General features: G+C 41.1%; 2 protein-coding genes across 4 annotated transcripts; both read left to right on the plus strand.

Annotated features, from left to right (window-relative positions):
- The first annotated feature begins 942 nt into the window (after positions 1-942).
- On the plus strand, positions 943-9,233 carry si:ch211-223a10.1 (uncharacterized). Of its 2 annotated transcripts, none has more exons than XM_067610025.1 (10): positions 943-1,248; positions 2,538-2,673; positions 2,775-2,885; positions 2,963-3,095; positions 4,061-4,239; positions 4,419-4,492; positions 4,635-4,797; positions 4,901-4,983; positions 5,179-5,369; positions 7,673-9,233. In XM_067610025.1, the coding sequence occupies exons 1-10, from the start codon at positions 1,128-1,130 to the stop codon at positions 8,159-8,161; spliced, it is 1,680 nt and encodes a 559-aa protein (XP_067466126.1). In that variant the 5' UTR covers positions 943-1,127; the 3' UTR covers positions 8,162-9,233. The 2 variants fall into 2 exon arrangements, with proteins under 2 accessions (XP_067466126.1, XP_067466127.1); XM_067610026.1 differs by having other exon boundaries at positions 5,185-5,369.
- Positions 9,234-9,534: 301 nt separating this feature from the next.
- arhgap22a (Rho GTPase activating protein 22a) lies at positions 9,535-22,607 on the plus strand. Of its 2 annotated transcripts, XM_067610028.1 has the most exons (11): positions 9,535-9,663; positions 9,904-10,002; positions 16,537-16,733; positions 17,564-17,651; positions 19,332-19,460; positions 19,681-19,891; positions 19,985-20,117; positions 20,201-20,274; positions 20,682-20,803; positions 20,900-21,905; positions 21,992-22,607. In XM_067610028.1, the coding sequence occupies exons 2-11, from the start codon at positions 9,906-9,908 to the stop codon at positions 22,209-22,211; spliced, it is 2,277 nt and encodes a 758-aa protein (XP_067466129.1). In that variant the 5' UTR covers positions 9,535-9,663; positions 9,904-9,905; the 3' UTR covers positions 22,212-22,607. The 2 variants fall into 2 exon arrangements, with proteins under 2 accessions (XP_067466129.1, XP_067466130.1); XM_067610029.1 differs by lacking the exons at positions 9,535-9,663; positions 9,904-10,002 and adding an exon at positions 10,512-11,414.
- Positions 22,608-22,621: the final 14 nt, after the last annotated feature.

A 22,621-nucleotide genomic window follows, 5' to 3' on the forward strand; every position in this document is an offset into this window, starting at 1 on the left:
TTTTCCTGCCCTGATGTTTTGTATAACCGACTTAGTATCAGTGTTAACAATTACACCTGTGCTTTACCTGCTATGAAGAGGCGTAGCTCTGCAGATTTGCTCTGAGCTCTAACTAATCTCAAATCGTCTCATTGTTTCCCAATTTTTGTAAGTTGACAGCATGTGAGCAGTATGACGTTTATCCCGTTGAACGTAAAACACTGGAGTCTCATTTCAGCCAGAGAAGCGATCTCTGAACACTTAGACCTCTCTGTCACTGTATCATGTAGCTATTTTTGAAATCTGGCGAACCTACAGTGACGAAGGGGCAATAATAACGATACATAATACTTTTTGCCTGTAAATATCCTATATATTTGCCTTTTTTGTCTTTCAGTCTACATTTGGATAAACTACTCATTTGGTCCATTATAATGAGTGATATAATGTAATATAGTAAGAAGCCACTGCTAATTAACTTTTCAGGCGTTACCTTTTTTTAAACATTCTTTTTTATACAGAATTTACTACAGAAAACATTCCAGTGACATCAATCAATCATAATAAAATAAACAAGATAAACAAACAAATGCTAGGGGACAGTATACATATACAAAGGTCATTATTCATTCATAAAAAATACATTAAAGGAGGTGCACACATTTATTGTCTTAATAGCTTTGTTTTTGGAGGAGTTTTCATGTATTGCTTGTTTTCATTTTCAAATATAATAAATAAGGGTTTAAAATTATTAAAATTAATAAATTGATTTGTTGATATTAACTTTTGCTAAAATAATAGGAAAGGTTAATAATATAATATTCTTTGATTTTATTGCCATTACATTTAATGAAACCAAACAAAACATTCAGGCGTTTCCTCATTTATAGGGACAACGTGTTTTGGTGATGCTGATGACATCACCGGTCACGTGGGTGGCTGTAACCAATGACGTGTCCAGGGCGTGTTCTGCTTCAATCAGATAGCACAATGCGAGATTCCCGTTACTTCGCTGCGAAACATGATCTGTCTTCTCACCTTTCATTATGATGTTGTAGCGTTTCATCCAAGGATCTGGTCCTGTTTCCGTCCGCGGTTTCCGTCGGTGTGAAATAACAACAGCAGGCCGATTCCTTTCAGCCGTCATAATGCATCCGATGCCTGCGTGCTCCGCTGGTGGTGGAGACATATTTGACAGTATACAGAGAGGAAATATTGAACAGTGTATACACTTCATTCAAAACGATCGATCAGTCCTCAAGCATAAAGGTAAGAATGAATAGTGAAGTAGAATGTAAAATCCAGATGTGTATCGTGCCAGTGATGCTCTTCTCAGTGGAAATATTTGAAGTATTTTTGTGAAACATACAGGCCACAGTTAGCCTACTTCCTACTACTGTTGCCAAAGTAAACATAGTTTTAAGCCTTTATCTGTCAGTGATGGTGTTCTTATTTGTTCATTATAAAGCAGAAAACAGCCAATGGACATTGTTTTATTGAAAAAACAAACCATTTCTACCCTTGTCATTCCTCTGTAATACACAATTTGTCATTTGAATTTGAAATTGTACCATAATAACAGTTATAATGTGGAGACATTAAAGGACGGGTTCAAATTTTTCTCAAGTCTGGCTTATAACACTAGTCAGGTGCCCATATGAACATTGAAATAGGTTTTTATTTCCATAATTATTCTTCCTGTTCATACTGGATCCCTTCATAATGCACTTACAATGTAAGTGATGGGGGCCAAAATCCACAATACTCCCTCTGCAAAAATGTATTTAAAAGTTTATCTGAAGCTTATATGCAGCATCAGCTGTCCAAATTAGTCACATCAAGTAGATATCTTTCAATGTTACAGTCTTTTTAGTGCTAAAGTCCCTCTTTGTTACTATACTTCCAGCACAGCTAAACAAGGAGACACTGTCTGAGGAAACACAAAGAGGGAATTTTTTTGCTAAACAGAGTGTAAATGTAGCAGATATCCACTTGACATGACTAACTCAGACTGCTAAAGCCTCAGATCAACTTTTAAATGCATTTTTGTGTCCCCCATCACTTACACTGAAAACACATTTGAAGGGAATCTTTTAATAGCCAGTTTTAACGTGAGTAATGATTACAGCGAGGAACACCTCTTTTAGTGTTTATATGAGCACCTGACTGTTGTTTTAAGACAGACTTTAAACACTGTGAACCATCCCATAATAACATTTCAAGTCATGTTATTTTTAAAGTACCATTTTAAACTTTATCATGTGTCTCCTGATGTGATTTTGTCACATTGCAAAGGGGAAACCTAATCCTGCGGCAGCTCCTTTGTGAGATGGTCTGGCACAGATCTAGATGGACAGATCCTGTGACAACACAGCACAAAGTCACATTGTGCCAGAGGGAACCCAAGCCCAGACTCCAGAGGGCTTAGAGCGATCAACAGGCTGACAGACAATGCATTTGTGTCAGGCTTCCATTGTTAGCAACAGAGACTACAGATCACTTTGAAGGTCAGCATCTTCAAATCCGACTGTGATGTGCATTTGTTTGTCTTCATCCAGGCTGGGGTGGTTTCACCCCGCTCCACTACGCTGCCCTCCATGGTAACCGCGCCCTGACTGACCTGTTCTTAAGCAATGGCGCTGACCCTAACCTGACATGTGATGCAGGACAGACATCCTTTCATTTTGCCTGCAGGTGACAAGTAGTTACCTTTTTAAGTGTCTGATGTTAAACAAATATGCACAGATTATTCTCAAGGTGACGATGACATGATGTGATCACTATCCTTTTTTCAGGCAAGGGAACATCTATATCATCCACCAAATGATGCAGTATGGAGCTGATTTGCGCCTCATAGACCTGCAGGGAAAAACATCACTGCATCATGCTGTTACTGGAGGCAACATGTGCGTATTTGTCCTCAGTGTCACAACAATGTCAGAACCATATATTTGTCACGTGCACTGTGTATTATCTTTTCCAGCGTTGCAGTGCACTATTTGTGGGAGACTGGAATGTTCCGGTTCTCAGACACCGACATGTACCAGGTGACGCCCCTTCACCTGGCGGCATCCACTGGCAACACAGAGGTGGTGCGATACCTGCTTAAAGACCAAGTATGAGACAGTATTCACTCATTTGCTCAATTTCATGCTCTAGTCAACAGTTCCATAAAAGTGTGTTTTATGTCATTGAATCAAATGAAAATAATGTAATAATTAAGGATAGCTAGTGTTGCCACATCCACTGAGAATTAACACACAACTATGTACTGTGACTGCTTTAAGTCACTTCTATGTCATTTATTTTCCTTCTCAAGCCCGAACATTTACAGTATGGTAAGGTCTCATTATCAATACCCTCTCATATAAAACTATAGGCAGACATTCTCAGCCAATAAGCTCTCACAAGCTCTAACAGACCAAGTGCACAATCCAGCACCAGATAGCTGAAATAAACAACTAGATGGTATGGATGTAGGCCAAACCAGAGCTAAAAGGCAAGTTAGTATTGGACTCACATTTGTCAGGTGGTTTAGAAACACACTTCATTGTGATACTGTTGTTGCTTGTCAGTGGCAATTGTTTAGCTATAACAACTTGATAAACCAGATGTATACGAGTGGCTGCCTTTCTTTGAGATTTTAATGTGTTTCTGCTCCCCATAAATTGCTCAGTGCAGCTTTAAAGAAATGAAACTGTGGTTCTGATTTACGCTGAGCTGCCAGTTTATGCAATTAGCTCCACTGAATGCCATCTTATTAACAGCTCTGCAATAAAAACTGACTTTTTGGGGATTTTTGTGGCTGTAGTTTATGTTGCTGTATTCCACTGAATTGAAACATTTATTTAATATTATCAGGGTGGTTCACATAAACAGTTTATTGCTAATCAGATATTAACTGAAACATAACCAGAAGCAGAAATGATTCATCCACATATAAGTAACCAAGCCCCTTATTTCCCAAAAGCACAATGATAATCTCAACCCATATACTTGGGAACGTCCTAAGATGCTTTTGTGAAACGGTGTAGATCTGATCTTTTAGCAGCTGTGCATAACAACCCTGTTTGTGTTTCAGAGATGTGCTGTGGATGCTGTTGACCAGCAGGGAGCGACAGCACTTCATGTCGCAGCGGAGAGAGGTGGCGTGGAGGTGTGCTGGACACTGCTGCAGAGAGCAGGGTGCAGGATGCTCCATGAGAAGAACCACAACGGCCTCACACCACTGGACCTCAGCAAGCAGGGGAAAACATTTCGGTGAATGTGCTGTTTCTAGAAATCTATGGAAAAACACTGACTAGCAGGCCACTGCATTGGATAGTATCAGTCCTCAGTACTATTAGAATATCCAGTATGTTGGCTTTTTCAGATTACTTATTTCCCCTGGGATCCTGGTGCTGATTAATACATTGCTACACTGTGTGTTTTTTTTCTAGACATCAGCAGCTGACCAAACTACTGAGTCGGTACATTAATGAGCCAATACACCACAAGCCCAGAGAGTCTCATGGTAAATATTACTCTGTAGATTTAATACATTCATATTGCAGTGAAAACATGGATGATGATTATGATGAAAACAATGGGCACTTAACACTAAGTGCATTTATTTGTTGATCTTTGAATGTTTGTATCATGTCTTTTCTCACCAGTTTTGTACTACTGGACACTGTTTTTTCCAACTCTGAGCGGAGCTGCCATTCTGCTAATAGCAGCCATGTTGGGAGGCTATGGTGGGCTAATCTGTGGCTTACTCTTTCCCTGGCTGGCCAGAAGCATCTTCATGCAGTACCACCGCATGACCACATACCAAAGGTTTGACAAAAATTGTGGTATATGTGAAATATGTAACAGTTAGTCAACACATTTTACTGTTTGTTATATCTTTTTGTTCAGATAGCAGCTGTCTTCCTTCCAGGTTACCCAACCCGATCTACTTGGGAACCCTCATAGCCGGCATGTTCCATTCCCTGCTCTGCTTCTATGGAAAAATAATGCCTAATATCCTTGACAAAATAGCACACGTTAAGTCTTCTGCCCATGCAGAAATTTTGGAAAATAAAATTTTTTCTTACTCTCTGACTTTTCTTCTATTGCATCAAAATTTGCCCATCCAAATATACACAGTAGCAAGGGGGAAATGTAATCTAGGAATTTATGTATGAAAATAAAAGGTTCTTCCTTAACCTTGTGAATGTGTATGGCCAACCAGTGCCCTGGTCCAGGTGTCAATGGTCCACTTCTCCCTAGTCCTTGGTTTGTTCTGTAAGGTTCTGACTCAGGACCCCGGGACACTGGACAGAGCAGATGCAGATCCTCGGTTCTCCTGTATCGCTGACCTGGTGGAGAACAACCAGAGCCCTCATAGGTTCTGCCCATACTGTGAGGTAAGACATCTACACTGGGCATGGTGTTGCCTGGGTCCAAACCTTTGAATCTGCCCACTCCACCGAGTTGAGTCGAAAACATAGTATAAGGAGTTGACAGTTCTGTCTGGTATCAGGCAAGGCATGGTTCAGAAGGCACTGATAGGTGCTAAGTGTTCTCCATATCCCCATGTCTACATATCTTTTACGATATCTAGCTGTCTTGATGTCTGTCTAGATCTAGAAATGTGCATATAGGTTGATCACCTAAAATGCTCTTGACACCAACTCGTTAAAATCTGCCGAGCTCCTGTGTAAAGGAATGTAACTTTAAATTCATGGTGAATTAGTACCTGTATTGAGTGAGTTTGTCTCTGCAACTTGATTTTTTTAAAAAGTTTTTATTCATTTTTGGAAGACATAGAGTGCACGGTCAATCAGCAACTGCATTGTATAACATATCATGTAATACACATACTGTACATGTGAATACATGTAGGTGTAGTGAGAAAAAATAAATGCCCTATAATTGTAATACTTAACAAATATATACTGAACAATAAATAATAATAATAACAGAACAATACATAATATAAATAAATAAGAAAACTGCCTTTAGGTGGGCATATCAGTGGTTCTGATATAAGTCCAGAAGAGAGCCCAAACAGAATCCACGTCTGCTTGATCACCTTTTAATCTGTTGAGCATACTTTCATATGATGCTGTTTCTACTATTGTACTTGCCCATTCCTTTATGTCAGGAGCTTTAACTGATTGCCAGTGTCTTAAAATGATCCTGGAAGCTGTGACCAAGCCAACTGTTATGACTGAGAATACACACTTTGACACATTTGACATTTGATATCTCTCCCCCGAGAGATACAGACTGGGAGTCAAAAGGGATTATTAAACCAGACCGTTCACTTAGAACTCCTACAACTTTAACCCTGAATTAACCTCTGTGCATATATACAATGCAGAAATGTTCCAATAACTGTTTGGCACTTCCAGTACAGATTATCCTTCATTAGTTTATAATCTTAATGGTGTATGATAATATCTATGTAATATTTTATATTGTGTAAATTTCCTCTTTGCCTCTTTTGTAAATTTCCAACACTTTGCAAGAATTTTTAACAGCCTTCCCAATTCTGTTTCTTCTCTCAGATCCTGCTGCTAGAGCAGTTTAATATTGGAACAATCACCGCTGACAGTGTTGCTGGTACATTTATAAAACTATGAAGCTGTGTGGTATCCCATGGCAACTTAAAATATGTAGTAGGATTATTAGCATAGTGTTGACCATAGATGCCAGACAACTTTGAATCTGTAAATATTTCCAAAAATGTTCTTTATCTTTAAGGCCAAAGTTCTCCATTAGATTTCTATAAGACCGAAAATGATTATCCGTATACAGATCTCCAGCACATCGTATGCCACTGGAATGCCACTGCTTCCAGTACACTGTTGTTTTCCCAATGCACAATGAAGGATTGTGCCATATTGAGGAATACCTCTGTACATAAGGTGACAGTTTATATAATCTATGAACTGTGGTCCAGACCTCTCTAGGCTGTAAAAGAATAGGATTCATTGTATTTAGTTTCTGAGATAATACATCCGTTGGACTGAATGGTGAACATTGTTTTGACTCAGTATCTTCCCACTTTACTATGTCCTCTCCCACCTTCCAGTGTTTCATTCATTTGGCAGGTTCAAAGGATAAATCTACAGTTGGTTAGAGGTTGGGCAGGCCTAATGCTCCATTTTCTTAGGGGCACATAGTTAGATCATTTTGATTCTTTGTCTCTTCCCTTCCCATAGGAACTGCTTAACCATACCTTCATATTTATTAAGAATGTTAGGTGGTATTGTAATGGGTAACATGATTGATATGTAATTAAACTGGGGAGCTACTGTCATTTTCAGAATAGTATTTTTACCCCATATCTCCCATTCATCTAGATTTATTTTAATCTTATGTAACAATGGATTAAAATTTAACAATGGCATTCCTTCCGGATTCCTACTTAATCAAAGTCCGAGGTATTTCATTCCCTCCTGGACGTAGTTAAATTTTTGTTCCATATATGGGTGACAGAATGCAGAGACTTGGCATGGCCACCGACTTATTCCAGTTAACAGCATAGCCTGAAAATTTTGAGTATGACTGTATGGTCTCCGTCAAGGGTGGCAGAGAGGTCAGATTATGTTTTGATAATCAAAAACTGTGTGAAAGATGTTGAGGGTGCACTTGGGCTGGATCACACAAAAAGTTGGATTAGTAATAACTCCTTCCCTCCCTGTCTTTGCTTTCCTCACAGTTGTTTCAGCCTGACAACACTAAACACTGCAAGCTGTGTGAGGTGTGCATCAAGGACTATGACCACCACTGCCTTTTCCTCAATCGGTGTGTCGGCCGGGGTAACCACCGTCTCTTCCTCTTCTTCATCCTCTCCATGGTGACAGCCCACCTTCTTTTTGTTGCCACGGCAACAAGTTACCTGTACGACAAAATGCCTGCCAGCAGTCACAGCTTGTCGTTGTGGCTCACGTTGTTGGGGGAGGAGTTCTGGGTCGTGGTCATGATGATTATGAATGCGCTGACGCTCCTGTGGGAGGTGTGGCTACTGACCGAGCAGTTTGATGCCGTCGCCATGGGAACGACCACCTACTTTAGACACTGTGAAAACTCTGTGCGGCAGAGGTCACTAGGACAGCGTTGGGTCACAGTACTGTCGTTTCTGCTGGAGGGACGGAGACGGGTGGGCGGCATACACACAAGAGAGGACAAAACTGCCATAGACATTTAACACTGTCAGTTTGTCTTGTTTGTGATATCGCTCACTTAGAGTTATAGAAATTCACAGTTTACAGAAACATCTGTGTGCACTCAAATTTGTGATAATGTCCTCTTTAGATTCAATAATTCTCTAACGCCATATAACATGTTGTACTTGAATGTAAAATTTGGTTATATCCTAATATATTTTAATATACAATAGGCTGTAGAGTAGATATGTCTGCAGTTTTGTGACTAGCAAAGAGTTTTAGACTTTCACCTAGTTTTTAGTGACCTCACAGAACACTAAGATAACAGTGTTATTAATGAACTTGTTGGTTTACATTGTTCTGTGTAAAATACTGGATATTTCTAGAACTGTGTTTTAGCAGGGAACACCTCTGAGAACATGACTGCTAACACTGACACCTGTTTTGATATTCTACATCAGCAGCATATACTTTCTCAAATCTTCCTCATTAGTGTTATTTTCAATTAAAGTGTGACATGGTGTAAAGCATAGTTCATATTGGTGAAGATATAACATTAGCAAGTCCTGTGATTAGCTGGCGATAATGGTTAATAGCAGGTGCGCCGAAAGACTTTGTTCCCAACATAATGGCGTTACCTCTATGACTTGCTCCCTGTCATTTGTGCCATGACACTTCCTCTGCTCTCACTAATGGGACTCTTCATGCCTCCAATTACACACACTCATTTCCTATGTGTCCCTGAGGACCATATTTCTAGATTATAGATGATGTTCCCCACAACCCCTCAGAGTCTGGTGTGTCTGGACTATGTGAGCGGCTATGTCATGTGATATAATTTAGTGTCTACTGTACTGCCTATTATACATATGGATAGGTAGATAAGATGAGTGCATGTAAGCCTGTGAAACTGAGTGCTTTTATTGTATATCTCTGTCCCTGGATCAGTCATTGGCTGCCACTTGTCGATATCCTAATATATTTTACATGTACTAATGTTTTTATTTGTGGTGACACAGTTTCTTTAGGTTTCCAGGATGATACCTCATATTTGTGCCATGATGTTTTTTTATGCTGTAGGAAAAATAATATATTTAATAAAGAAAATTAAAAAAAAACTGTCATTACTAAACAAAAAGTCATCTTTCTTTTTTAATCCTGCTGCCAGACAAAAGAGAAGTAGGCCTTTAAGAGTTTTTCAGATCCAAAGCTTGTGACCTTTCTCCTTGATTTATATGGGCAAATCACTTTCAGTCAGAGCAATGAATTTTGCTATGTTGTCAGCAGTAGAAATGTACAGTAATAACATCTAAAGGAGAAACTCATAATATTTTTACACAGAAGTCAGCAGTTTTCACTTCTCCATCAAGGCAGCACACTTCCTGAGCGAGAGTAAGACGAGGATAGCAAGAGAGAGGACCGCACAGCTGTTTTATTTAGTTTTCAAAGCAGGACCTATCACAGCAGCTGCCAGGGACTGTGTGTAACAGAGAGAGTCTGGCTTCAGACTGAGTCGTCTCGTCTGCCCATCCAACATGACATGGCAAGTAATACTTGCATGACCATCTTTATTTCCTTCCTTCTATCAGACACATTCACTTCAGCATTCCTCAAGCACACATCATTGTTGGTTAATGATGGTAACTATAGTAGCCCTTTCTCTTAGGGTATGTGAATGTCATTTGATTGTTTCTCTGCGATTACCAATTAAGTATAGGGCTGAGATTTCAGTAGTGCCATTGTGCAGACTGGGAAAGTGTCTGTGTGTGTGTTGCGGCTCCAGAAATGGCCCCAGTGGAGAAGAAAACATTTGGAAAAGGGTTCACTAGCATGAAACCATCCAAGACTCCGCTGACCGGTGACACACTAAAGAATTTTGCAGGTAAAGCACCTTTTTTTTTAACTTTGTTTTGCTATGATGATCATGATACCAAGCAAGATGATAAGTCTTTTTCTTTTGCCTGTGATCAGTGTAGCTGGATGTTTGTGCAAATTAATCTCCCATTTTAAGACATTTAAATGTCTCCGGGTGCTCTGTATTTCCTTTTGGAGATCATTTAATGGAGTATGCTTTTCATAAGGTCTTCATAAAGTAAAACACTACATTGCCAAACTTATGTCATCACCCATGAACTGCAACTCCTTTATAAAGCATTCACAAAGGCAGTGTGTAGTGTTAACCATCTGTTATTGATTGATTATTGTGTGTGTGCTGAGAAGGTTATATTTTCTTATGAGAAAGCTCAGTCAGTTGACTCCTCTAGCGGTGTCTCTATACTGCGTTTTAGTCTCCTCAGGCCACTTGAGCTGCAGCATTTATCTGCTTTATCACATCCACTACAATCCTGCCGGGCAGAATAGGAACAAGAACATCACACTCTTGAGTGCTGTGGTTTTCACCAATACAGAGTGAGTGACTGAGAAGTATGTGGCAATTCCCCTCAGACAGTAAATCTTTGACTGAATGAGTCAGGATACTAAGTGTGAGTGCTGTACAGTTGGGTTTTGTCAGTTTTACGCAAATGTCCATTCAAATTTATCAGCCTCTCTCATGGTTTATCATTCACTACATCTGCAACAGTTTATAGGTACAGACAATGCAATGACATTGCTGCTCATCATGAAAGATTTAGTGGTGAAATGGTGTCAGTTAAATCAAATGTATTGATTTGAGGTTGTACTTCAGGTACAGATGAGACCATAATCAAATCTCCGTGAGCACACAACGGGAGGGAATGTGAAGACTGTGGTGCCAATGTTAAGAAATGGGTGACAAGACAGAGGACAAGCAGCCAGACATATTTATAGACAGTGAGAAATTGATACTGAAAGTGTGCAGCAGAAGGCAGAGAGACAGAGAGCAAAGGAGAGAGAGAGAGAGAGAGAGAGAGTGGGCAGGGCTCTAGGTATGTGAGAACAACAGCACGCCAGGCTAGTGGGACAGAAAGGGGGTAGTGAAAGAAAAGGCAGGAGGGGAGGATGAGGAAAGTGTGGTGTTAAGTGCTTGTAAGTGTGTGTGTGTGTGTGTGTGTGGGTGTGGGTGTTTGTGGGTGTGTGGGTGTGTGTGAGAGAGAAATCAGACAGAGACAGTGTCCAAGTGCAAGACAGTGAGCCAGGGGAGCGAGATGCTCGAAGAGGATGAGGAGTAACAGGGCGAGGCAGCCGCGAGAGTGTGTGTGTGTATGTGTGCGAGGAATAGTGTGTGAACAGAGGGATGCAGTCATGTCTCTGTGAGAGGGAGCAGCACAGCAACGGTAACCATGCTGAGCCCCAAGATAAAACAGGCACGCCGGGGTAAGCACAGTCCCTCCTCCCCTTTCTCCATCCCTCCTCTACGCTCCATCCTCTCTTCTCTCTTTTCCCTGCTCTCTTGTTTCTGACTGTCCCCTCTGCAGTCCATCTCTTTCTTTCACTCGCTGTCTCTGCAGAGCTCCATCTGTCCTGCCGCCTTTGTAATAATGTACCATCAATATTGTTGTCAGTGCTTTCATTGATAATGACAGGAAAAAGGTGCTAGAGCTGAATCTGCATCCTGGTGACTATTGTTACAAGCAATGAACTGAGTTTTCTTGCATGATCTGAAGTGTTGAAGCTTTATCTGCTGTGCTCCAGCGCTCATTGAGAGTTAACAGACTCTACTACTGGATGATGTAATCCCTCATGTCTTGATTATACCCTCCTCATTCCTAGAAGATTTTATCTTGATGGGGACACTGTGGGTTGTAGTAAACATGGCTGCTAGAAGAATAATTCTCCCAAAAATGGTCTCCTTCCTGACATGTTCACACCTGAACACATGACTACACCTCTGTTTGTTCGGGGTTTAGTCCAATAATTCAGGCTATTTGGTTGGTTTTTAGTTGGCATGGTTTAGAGCAGGTGACAGCCTAGATCAGAGACGGTGAGGGGAATGCCGGGCTTTCTACTCCTGTACATCACAACAGCTGACTGTCAAACATAGTTCCTCTAAGGCGGGGTAAAACCCACTTGTGACCACGGGAGTTGGGACATATACATGCCTCTCACATGACTGTGTGAAGATGAATATGGACCCTGTAAATCACACCAACAACTCCTAGCACTGAGGCATTATCATAATGCAGAGTATAAATACTTGCTGTGCTCTTCGTGGCAGGTGGTTGCTAGACAACCAGCGCACGCTGTTTCAGGTGGCTCGGGGAGAGGGACGTACAGAGGATGTTAGAGGGTCAGTGGTCCAAATAGATAGAAGGCATAATTGCTTCAGTAATAATGGTCAATAAAAAGATGTTGATATAGATACACTGTTCATTTTTTATATCTATACCTGCTATGCCTTCCTGTCACAGTAGAGGGTGGGGGTCTGTCCGTAGGCTGTCATTGGTGAATATCTAGTAGAATGAAATGTTATTACATTAGAAGCCTACAATCAAAATTATGCAGTTACTGTTTAAAGGGGACCTATTATTTTCAGTCATATATATAATGTTACAATGTCAGATGTTCATATTAAACACGGCCAAAGTGTCAAATAATGAGGTAAACGTATGTAGAAGTGATCCCTGAGAGTGAGAAGAACCAGCTTTAGACTGTTCTGAATGCTCAGTTTCCAATATTTTTTTCTACTTTCAGCCTGAGCTGACATCGGCTTGTGATGGATTTCTTTACATGGTCATCTGCTCCATGCACAGCGTACAAGTTCACTGCTCTGCTCCGCTAATATTATGGCATTTTTCCATTGTTTTGGGGGTAGTCACACCAAATCATGACTCGAGTCAAGCTGGCATACTATGAGTGTTTTTCCATTACACAACAGGGCAAACTAAAATAGGTAGTTTACCTGTGGGAGGTGTGCTGGTCATCTGCAGCTCTTCATCAAACATCATCATCACTGTGGCTGTATCTGCTTGTTCTATTCCTCCCTGCATTATTTCTAACTGATCCATTGTACAAATAGCTCCAAATATATCAATATGTTGTTGTGTCGACCGGCTTTTAGCAAAGCATCGCTAATCGGTGAGGAACACATCTCATTTCCTATAAATTCTTTACAATAAAAGTCTCTCGTTATTTAGTCATTTAAAAGCTTTTAATATAAAACAGTAAAACAGGAAATGTTGGGTTTGCATCAGCAGTAACATAACATTATTCTGATACGTGTTGCCCCTTGGCAGGCTTCTGGAAAGCTGACCAATCAGAACAGAACTCATGGATGTAATACAAGAGCTGGATACTGGACTGAAAATGCCGCCTATTCACCAATAAGAACTGCTCGCCTGGCGCATATGCTAGCCCTGACTGCGAGTTCCCGCTCGGCCCTTAGACTTTACATCATGGTGACGTCACAGATTTTCGCTTTTCTCGTCTCAAGGAAAGTTTTACAAATATAACCATGGATGGACCTCCATGGATCAAAAATTCATAATGGACAGAGTCATAATTGACCTTGTTTGGATTTCAAGGTCTCCTGTCAACAGTTTTACAGGCGTCTCTTTTACAATGGTGTTCTATGGGGAAAATGCTTTTTGGGCCGCAGGGGGATTTTTCACTGCAATACAACAAGTGGCCACTGGGAAAAATTGGCTGCAAGGCTAAGTGGTGGCGCCCTATCCAGCTCTTATTGTTTAGTTATGTATCTTTATGACAATAGAAATAAATAAGTCAACTGCTAGCATGGATTGTTAGCACAACGTCATGATGATTCAGTCTATAGCAGTGCTCTCCGCTGCAGCAGGGAACTAGGAGGGAGGGTAGAGGGCATTGCCAGGGAGCACTTATTTCCCTACCTGATAATTTGACTCAGATCAATGTATCTGTTTGGCAGGGCAGGCTGTGCGCAAACAAGAATTTATTTATTTATTTTTTAAAAAGCACCCCAGAAAAAGGGTTCTTTCTCTCTAGGAGGCCAAGCCCCCAGAGAGAAAGGTCTGTCAATGCACATGCCTGCTTTGGGAGTTGTGACAATCCAACTAAAAGAATTGGACTAGTCAGGGTTTCAGAGGAGAATGTCCCAAAATTGCTGTTTCAGAGGCCTCCCTTACAGGAATAACAGTTTTTGAGATCTCCTAACAGCACCTTCGAGAACCCATATTCCTCTGTGTAAGTGTGTGTGTATTTTGGGGCAGGACTGGTGTATCATTCCTCCCCTGGCAAGTCGTTATCTTATTCTAGACTAGCCATAAAAGTAAGACCATAAAAGATGACGTTAAGGAGAAGTGCTTCTTTATCCTTCAAGAGCACAGTTGGAGAGAGCGGTAGCCACTTCACTTTGCTCGCCACATTTGTGCGCTTGCCATCTCTCATTTACTGTAATGGTATTCTCCTTTGATTAGATTTCCAGCTCAGCTCTCCTCTGACCCTTTTATGCAACATCATTCAGGGCAAATTCAGACAGCACCACAGAGCTGGATCTGCTCTCAGAAGCTTGGATATCAGACCTGAATCCTAAAGCAGATAAGTAGTGTAGAGTCTTATGGGAAAATGTTATTGGCTAAAACTCAATAAAACGCAATCAGATGTGGTTGAGACATTGCTCCATTATCTATTGGCAGTATACTGATATTTAAATTAATATTGAATTGGATTTAGTCAACAAGATATGATCCATTATAGGTACTATAGTTGCAGAATTACTGTGAATGCCTAAATATTAATGCTATTTTGTAATTGGCTAAATATTTCATTGATTAGACCCTGTTTTGCTGCTGTAACCTTTAAATTATAAATCATTACAAAATATTATTATGCACTCATTGGCCAATAATACATTAGGTTTATGAAAATGATATTGATTAATATCTAACAATCTCATAAATTAGGATAATCTAATAAATGCAATCATTCTAATATTAGATGGCCAGCAAAACATTTAATTTGATTATTAAGTTAAGTTATTATCAGTGACGGAATGTAAAGAAATACAATTAGTCAAGTACTGTGCATAAGTATGAATTCAAAGAACTTGCACTTTTCTTCAGAGTAACCATTTCCTTTTGTCTCAAAGCTATAGTAACCACTACATACTAGATTCTTTACTGATTAAGGTTTTACATACGAAGCATATGATCAGCTTATAAAATATGATGCACTGTTATAGACTAAACTACCCAACACTGATCTTCCTGAAGAGAGATTGAAGATGAAATCCGTGTCATGTTTTATTTCTCATTATATGATGATTTAAGGGCTACACTTTTTTAATAAAATCATCAAATTTGGTCTTGATTTTTCTGGATGTTTTAGGAAGGAAAACTAACTAACCAACTAACAATCTATATGAAGTTAAAATTACTTCCACTATCAGCCAACTACATCAGTCAAATGCTATGTACACATTAATGCATCAGTAATAATAACTGGTTTAGCACTTTTAGTATTTTTAGTATTTTTACTTTTGATACTTTAAGGACATTTTGTTGATAATATTGCTAATAATGGTTTGTTACTTTTACTTGACATGAGGCAATGCACTTTTAATAACATTATTTCATGATAAGATAATGATTTGATCCTTGTACTCTAATACATCTTTGCTGACAGTAGAGCAACCCAGTTCCTCTCTTAGATTTCCTGCCTCTTTTTTAAAGATGCACAAGATTCAACCGTGTCTTCTGTATTTTTAGATCCCGCTCTGCCTGCCTCGGCTGTCGGCATGCAGTTTTGTTTATGACTGCTTCATGTGGTCTCCCTTCTCAGCAATCATGACTCTGCAAATGAAGGACATCCAGAAAGGGGAGAAATGAAATGACAAGTTCAGACAGAGAGCTGATAAGCGAGAGTGAGAGAGGAAATAGGAGTGAGAGATTACAGCCCAGGCCCTTACAGATACCTTCCCTGCTGTCCTCAGCAGAAAGCAAGATGCAATTAACAGGAAAAAAGACGCCATTGATTTCTCTTTCCTCTCCCTCTGCCTTCTGTTTATCTCTAACCACCCCCCCAACTCCCCAGGGATTACTCTACTGTCGCTGTTTTTGCTCTACACCTTTGACATACAGTACAGATGTTAATATGCAATCCATGCTTGTATACAGTCTGTAGCAGTTAAAGCGCAACCTGATCCAAAGCAGAACTCCTCTTCCTGCACAGCAATGAAATGGGAAATAACATATGCCTCAATTATAATCAGAAACACATAACGAAACATACTGGAATAGATACAGGCTGCAAAATGGAGGCCATGCCTTGCCTTGAGAGTAAATCTGAATGCATAGTCAAGCCTGTGGACTTAGCTGTACCCAAGGGAGACTTCTGTGAATGATGATTGTGGATCATCTTGGGGTGAATTCTGAGAATCACAGGAAAACAACAAAGAGAGGAAATCCCAAAATAATACGAATCTGCTTTCTTTATGCAACTCTCTATTTCTTTATCGCTCTCTGCCTCACTCTCGCTGTAATGCTTTTAATCCTTCCTTTCCTCTTTGTGTGTGTCCATCCAGCACGGTCCAAGAGCATGGTGCTTGGCGAGTTGTCCCGGGTCTCCAGGCCCTGCTCTCCTTTGGATCAGGAGAAAGCTCTGAAGGCAGGCTGGCTGAAGAGACAACGGAGCATCATGAAAAACTGGCAGCTGCGTTGGTTTGTGCTGCGGACTGAAGCGCTGTATTTCTACAAGGACCAGGATGAGACTAAGGCACAGGTAACACCAGAACAAAAGCAATGGTTTGCCACGATTACACATATAGAAAACAGCTATTTGATGTTACCTGCTGGCCCAGGAGACTGCACTGCTGTATGTTTGGTTTAACTCTGGTTTGAAGCCTGATACATATTAAAGCTTCATGAATACATCTCATTAGTATTTTACCTCAGGGACAGTCTATTCATTGTGTTTTTCTCCAATTCTGAAAATAGCTTATTGATTCTTTTAAATCAGGAGACAAAATGTAATTTTTTCATGTAGTCAAATTAAGCACTCTTGCATGATTTTAAAACTGCATGCTCTCATATTTATTATATTTTTGGTCTTTTTGGTGTCAAACTATAGCTGTATATACAGTACAGTATATGATATTCATTCATCTTCCACACAAAATTCACCTTCCATTAAAGCTGTTGTTATTGCCCTGACACACTTGCTGTCTGACTGATAATGTGGTAACTAGCTGCCCTGTGGTTCTGTTGTAAGCACTTAGTGAGTGACCTTTGACCCTCTCAATGTTGGAGGGATCAGAAATGCGAGTACGTCAGGAAGCGGCAGTGGGCTAAAATAAAGTTGAGTTGTTTCCCTGAGTCATCCCTCCCTCCATCATTATTACCTCCCTCTGTTGGACGGATGCCCAGAGTCCAGTGTACTCAGAACTCTATGATGTTTAACATGCACTACACGTCCAGGTCCGGAAACATTAATTGATTTCTTGTTTGGCCCTTGAATACTACTGATATGTGTTTCCCCCCTGCCTGCCTGCCTGCCTGTCAGTCTATCAGTGCGTCTGTCCATCTCACACCTTCCTCCCCTTTCTCCTCCAGGGTTGTATTCCTCTCCAGGGTAGTCAGGTCAATGAGTTGCCTGCCAATCAGGACGAGCCTGGTCGCCACCTTTTTGAAATTGTTCCAGGTGGGTTGGCATGATGACAACTCTAGTGTGTAAGAAAGTGAGTAAGTATGCCTTGTTCAAGTGATGCTGCGCCATCTGTTTAATGTAGGTGCCAAACAGAAAAAACACTCAGCTCACTTTTGATTTTTACTTGAAATTTTAGTTTCACTAAACCCTGAGGTATGATAAAGCACATCTAATATAATTTCCCACATAAACTTTAACATTTATAGTATTCACTAACCTGATGCCAGGTTTGCAGTAAGTTACAGAAATATCTCTTTATGATGATTGAAATGTCAATCATACTGTACACACAGCACTTCATATCCTCTGTGTAAACCTTGTTGACCCAGAGTCAAAGTAAAAAAAAAAAAAAGGAAAAACAGAATTAACCCAATAGCTACATATGACTCAATGGCTGAAATACATGAACAAAATATGCAGAACAGCAGAAAGGATGTGACTGTCTGAGAGTTCAACAACGACTTTATTCATTCATATTCGACAGCATGGGGTTGGCGTGATAACGGTCAGTGGACAGTATGTACAGTACTGCATAGATCAGAGGGCCTGCGTGGATGAGAGAAAGAAAGAAAGAAAGAAAGAAAGAAAGAAAGAAAGAAAGAAAGAAAGAGAGAAAGAAAGAAAGAAAGAAAGGACGTCTTTTAAAGGGCTGCCACTGTTCAGTTGGAGCCACTATTTTTCACTGTTCGCACAGGTCCAACATGGGCCACTGCTGCAGCAAATTCACCAACACCCTGAGTAAGTAGAGTACATTTTTTGATTTTTAAAGAGAGGGATGTATTGTGCAAACACTAACACTCATGCGGAGAAGAGTTTATTGTGTCCCTCTTGTGGAGTATTGCACATATCTCCCTCTCTGGCTCTGTGACACATACATACATCACATTTTTGTGTTGTGGGATAAAACATGCAAAAACACCAGCGGGTTTTTTTTATTATGTGAGATGGTTTCTAAAGTCACTGTAGAGAAAGTTTGTTAAAATAACACAGTAAAAAGAGCCAGTGGAAAAGGCCCTGGGCAGAAAGAGAAAGGAGACCGAATGAGGCATGGTGCAGTGCTAGTGTCCACAGGGAACACCACTCTTTCTAGGTCATTTCTCTCACATACAACACACTATGCACCACAGCACAGGACTTTGTAATGAATGCAGGTACTGATATTTAGCCTACATGGCAAGGCATATGTAGTACAACCACTACCATGTCTTTTGGATTGCTTTTAAAAGGTTTACAACATTTTACATAGCTTTAATACTTTTAGTTCCATCTGAAATTGAGTAGTGCTTGCACCTCTTCAAAAGCAAGAAATTGCAAAATCACATAAAGGGAGAACATTTCACTTAGCGTAAATCAAAGCTAAACTAAAATAAACTAAAATGTCACACTAAAATGTCAAACCGGGTGGTATCAAGCTGTGTGCACCCAGAGGAAGGAGAGGCAGAGCTGCATGGCTGCCTCTTTGTACTTTACAGGGGTGCTGGAGCTAATAAGGTTATCGAAAACATTTCTCGTTGGTTGAACTTGTTTACAGATGATGGTGGTTGCTGTTATAGCAAAGTGTGGTATCTGTTCTGTGTGTGATTCTTCATATTTGAAGCACAGTATTTTTGAAATGTATTTGTCATTTTGTCTTGTTGATCCAGATCGAGTAATGTAATGTGGTTGTGTGTTCAGGGGGAACGGGAGAAAAGGATCGAACAGGTATAAGCCACGAATCTTTCCTGCTGATGGCCAACTCTCAGAGTGACATGGAGGAATGGGTCAGAGCCATACGCAGAGCTATATGGGCCCCACTTGGAGGAGGTGTGATTCTTAAAAGCCTGCATTAAATAAATAAATTATGTAGCCAAACACAGAAACTTATGCAAGTATGACAATTTGTACAAAACAATCAAGTTTTAAGGTTAATGAGGTTTCATATACTTCAAAAGAGGGGACTAAACCCCTTGACGGTCTCTGGGTGCACATAGAAAAAGAAATGTATGACCTGATTGGTGTTCATTGTTGTATTGTGTGTCTACAGGTGTGTTTGGGCAGCACTTAGAGGAGACAATGCTATATGAGGGCCAATGTGGCCCCCAGCGACTAGTCCCTGTGTTGGTTGAACAGTGTGCATGTTTCATACATGAACATGGGCTCCAGGAAGAGGGTCTCTTCAGGGCACCCGGACAGACCAACCATGTGCGAGAACTGCAGGATGCATTTGACCGTGGCGAGAAGCCAGTATTTGACAGGTGAAGTAGCTGGAGGGAGTGTTTTATCTATAGGAGCCTGCCAAACTATAATTCATGTAGTGTTCTGTAATGTGGACTCTCTGTCTCTTACAGTACCACAGATGTCCACACAGTGGCGTCACTGCTGAAGCTGTACATACGGGAGCTACCTGAGCCTGTAATCCCTTTCTCCAAATACACACAATTTCTCTCTTGTGCTCAGATACTTACCAAGGATAAAGAAATGGTAATTAAATGTTTGCCTTTCACTTCACTGGTCTATTTCCAAACTCTTGCCTTGGCAATTAACATGTCTTTTCCTTGTTCAAGGGTATCATAGAGCTAGGCAAGCAGGTGACATCCCTTCCTCAAGTCAACTACAACCTCCTTAAATACATCTGCAAGTAAGTAAGCACTGTATTGTTCCCCACTGTATATATGCGTAGTTGTGAAGCTCACTAATGTGACTGATGGGTTTTATTGTTTCTGCTATTTCCTATTCACTGTTTGACGATTGAGGATTTGTCACCCTGTCATACCAGAGAAATAACATTCATTACACCCACATACTCGTCATCAGGGGAAGTGGCATCACACTGATTGACGGTGCATAATTGCATGTCTCCTCTGCCTTCAGCATTTACATTAATAGCCGAGCCCACACACCAGCCAGAATAGTGACTCAGTCCCCCTTTTATGAGGCTGAATTTTACTGACTGAAGACCTATTTTGAAGCGGTGCATTCAACACTGAAGATTGTAAAAAAAAAAAAAAAAAAAAGTCCCACATGGGTTGTTTCCTGTCTGAGCAGGTTTCTGGATGAAGTTCAGTCCCACTCTAATGAGAATAAGATGAGTGTTCAGAACCTGGCCACTGTGTTCGGACCCAATATCCTTCGGCCCCGAGTGGAGGATCCAGTTACCATGATGGAGGGTTGGTGATAATGTCAACATGTGACAAAATTAATACATATTGATTTAAAGGCCACAAAATGTTTCAGGCAAATTTATACTTTTTTATTGTATATAGGAAGTTCACAGGTGCAGCACCTGATGACTGTGCTGATCAGTGAACACTCCCGACTCTACCAGCGTGAAGAACCTGAAGCTGAGACCAAGATCCACCCACAGCAACAGCAGAGTCTTATCCAACGCTCCAAAGTGGAATGGCTCTCACAAGATGACACTGACCCACCAACCTCCTCAGGCACCATCTCGAAAACTCCTAAAGAGAAATCCCAACCTTCTACCCCTTCTGCAGACAATAACCCAACTGCACCGAGCCCCATTACAACATCTGAGAAGGGTGAAGATGGTCAGATTGAAGGGAAAAACAAGGGTAAGACAGAAGAGAAGGTGGATGGGAAAGCAGATAGCAAAAGTGAGGGAAAAGGTGGAGGTGAAGTAGCTGTTAGCCCCAGTAAACAGTCCAAAGCTCTTCCTTCCTGGAGGTGTTCCTTCAAGGGCAGTGCAGCTTCCGGGGGGCCAAGGGGAAAAATAGTGGGGTCAGCAGGGGATGTGTCAGCAGCTGGTGGGAGCAATTGGCTGATGAATGGCCTGTCGTCCCTGCGAGCCCACAGGCGCACGACCTCGTCCGGTGAAAGACTAAAAGACTCTCTGAAGGATTCAACCCTCTCCCTTAAAGAGACCACTCTTTCACTTAAGGACTCGCAGAGAGACTCTGATGAGGACTCCTCTCGAACATCCCTCTCTCACAGAGCCCTTCACCAATCCCACAGACTGTCTGCCTATGACAACGTTGCACCCTCCAGTCTAAGCTTGCCTGCTGACTCCTCCATCTGGACCTCCTTTGAGATCTCATTGACCGACCCAGAGAAAAGCGATAAGGCAGTGAAATCAGGGCAGGGTCAAGAGAGACCCACAGAGGTGAGGGACAGTCCGACTGCTCTGGATTACAACACAAGCGGCACTGACGATGATCTCACTGGAACAAATGAGGGTCTAACAAACCTGGTGACCGAGCTCAAGCAAGAACTGAAGAAACAGAGGACGAGCTATGAGACCTGTATTCACAAGTAAGAATAACTTGCAATTTCCTGTCAGATTACCAACCAAAATCAGCATGATGTGTAAGTTATAACCTCTTTCCCTCTTCTTTAAGGTTGGAGGACTCCTGTTGTAAATACCAATCCCAGGTAAACCAACTTGAGGAGGAGCTGGACCAAGAGAAGAAGAAGTTCCAGATGCTGGAGATCCGACTCAGGAACTCGGAGAGGGCACACCAAGATGCAGAGAACCGCAACATCCTCCTCCAGAAGGAGATGGAGGAGTTCTTCAAAACCCTGGGAGATCTGACTACAGGTACACCACGGACCAACTAGACCAGACCAACCTGCCTTCACCTGGTCCATCAGAGGAAGAGGAGGAACTTCGATTACTGGGAGGACCAGCCAGCCCCAAAGCTTTGAAGACCAAATACCTCGAGTGCAGTACTACTTGCCATTGTGTCCTCTTTAGTACGGCCGTCATGTGCCTACATTGACCAGTGCCGGTGCCAAACAAGAACTCCTCTGGACCAAGCACCTCTCATCTTACCATTCCACAAAATATTCCTAACTATTCTAGGCCATAGATCATGTAGATAATTATTTATTGAGTGAATCCCTCTGTAAGAGACCATGAAAAGCCTTATTAATGATATGAAGTATAGTAAAGTCTTCCCATACATACCCTGTTCATTTCCTCGTAGAACTCATAGTATTGCAAGAAATGTCAACTTAACAATAAAAAA

This window comes from Thunnus thynnus, chromosome 14 (assembly GCF_963924715.1).
Source record: "Thunnus thynnus chromosome 14, fThuThy2.1, whole genome shotgun sequence".
Classification (NCBI taxonomy): Eukaryota; Metazoa; Chordata; class Actinopteri; order Scombriformes; family Scombridae; genus Thunnus; species Thunnus thynnus.

Excerpts from the sequence above, each read along its gene's own strand:
- si:ch211-223a10.1 (XM_067610025.1), top strand. The coding sequence starts at position 1,128 with ATGCATCCGATGCCTGCGTGCTCCGCTGGTGGTGGAGACATATTTGAC. Across the intron at positions 1,249-2,537 it reads ATCAGTCCTCAAGCATAAAG|GCTGGGGTGGTTTCACCCCG; the intron begins GTAAGAATGAAT and ends GTCTTCATCCAG. Across the intron at positions 4,798-4,900 it reads CGCATGACCACATACCAAAG|GTTACCCAACCCGATCTACT; the intron begins GTTTGACAAAAA and ends TCTTCCTTCCAG.
- arhgap22a (XM_067610028.1), top strand. The coding sequence starts at position 9,906 with ATGGCCCCAGTGGAGAAGAAAACATTTGGAAAAGGGTTCACTAGCATG. Across the intron at positions 19,461-19,680 it reads ATGGGCCCCACTTGGAGGAG|GTGTGTTTGGGCAGCACTTA; the intron begins GTGTGATTCTTA and ends GTGTGTCTACAG. Across the intron at positions 20,804-20,899 it reads TCCAGTTACCATGATGGAGG|GAAGTTCACAGGTGCAGCAC; the intron begins GTTGGTGATAAT and ends TATTGTATATAG.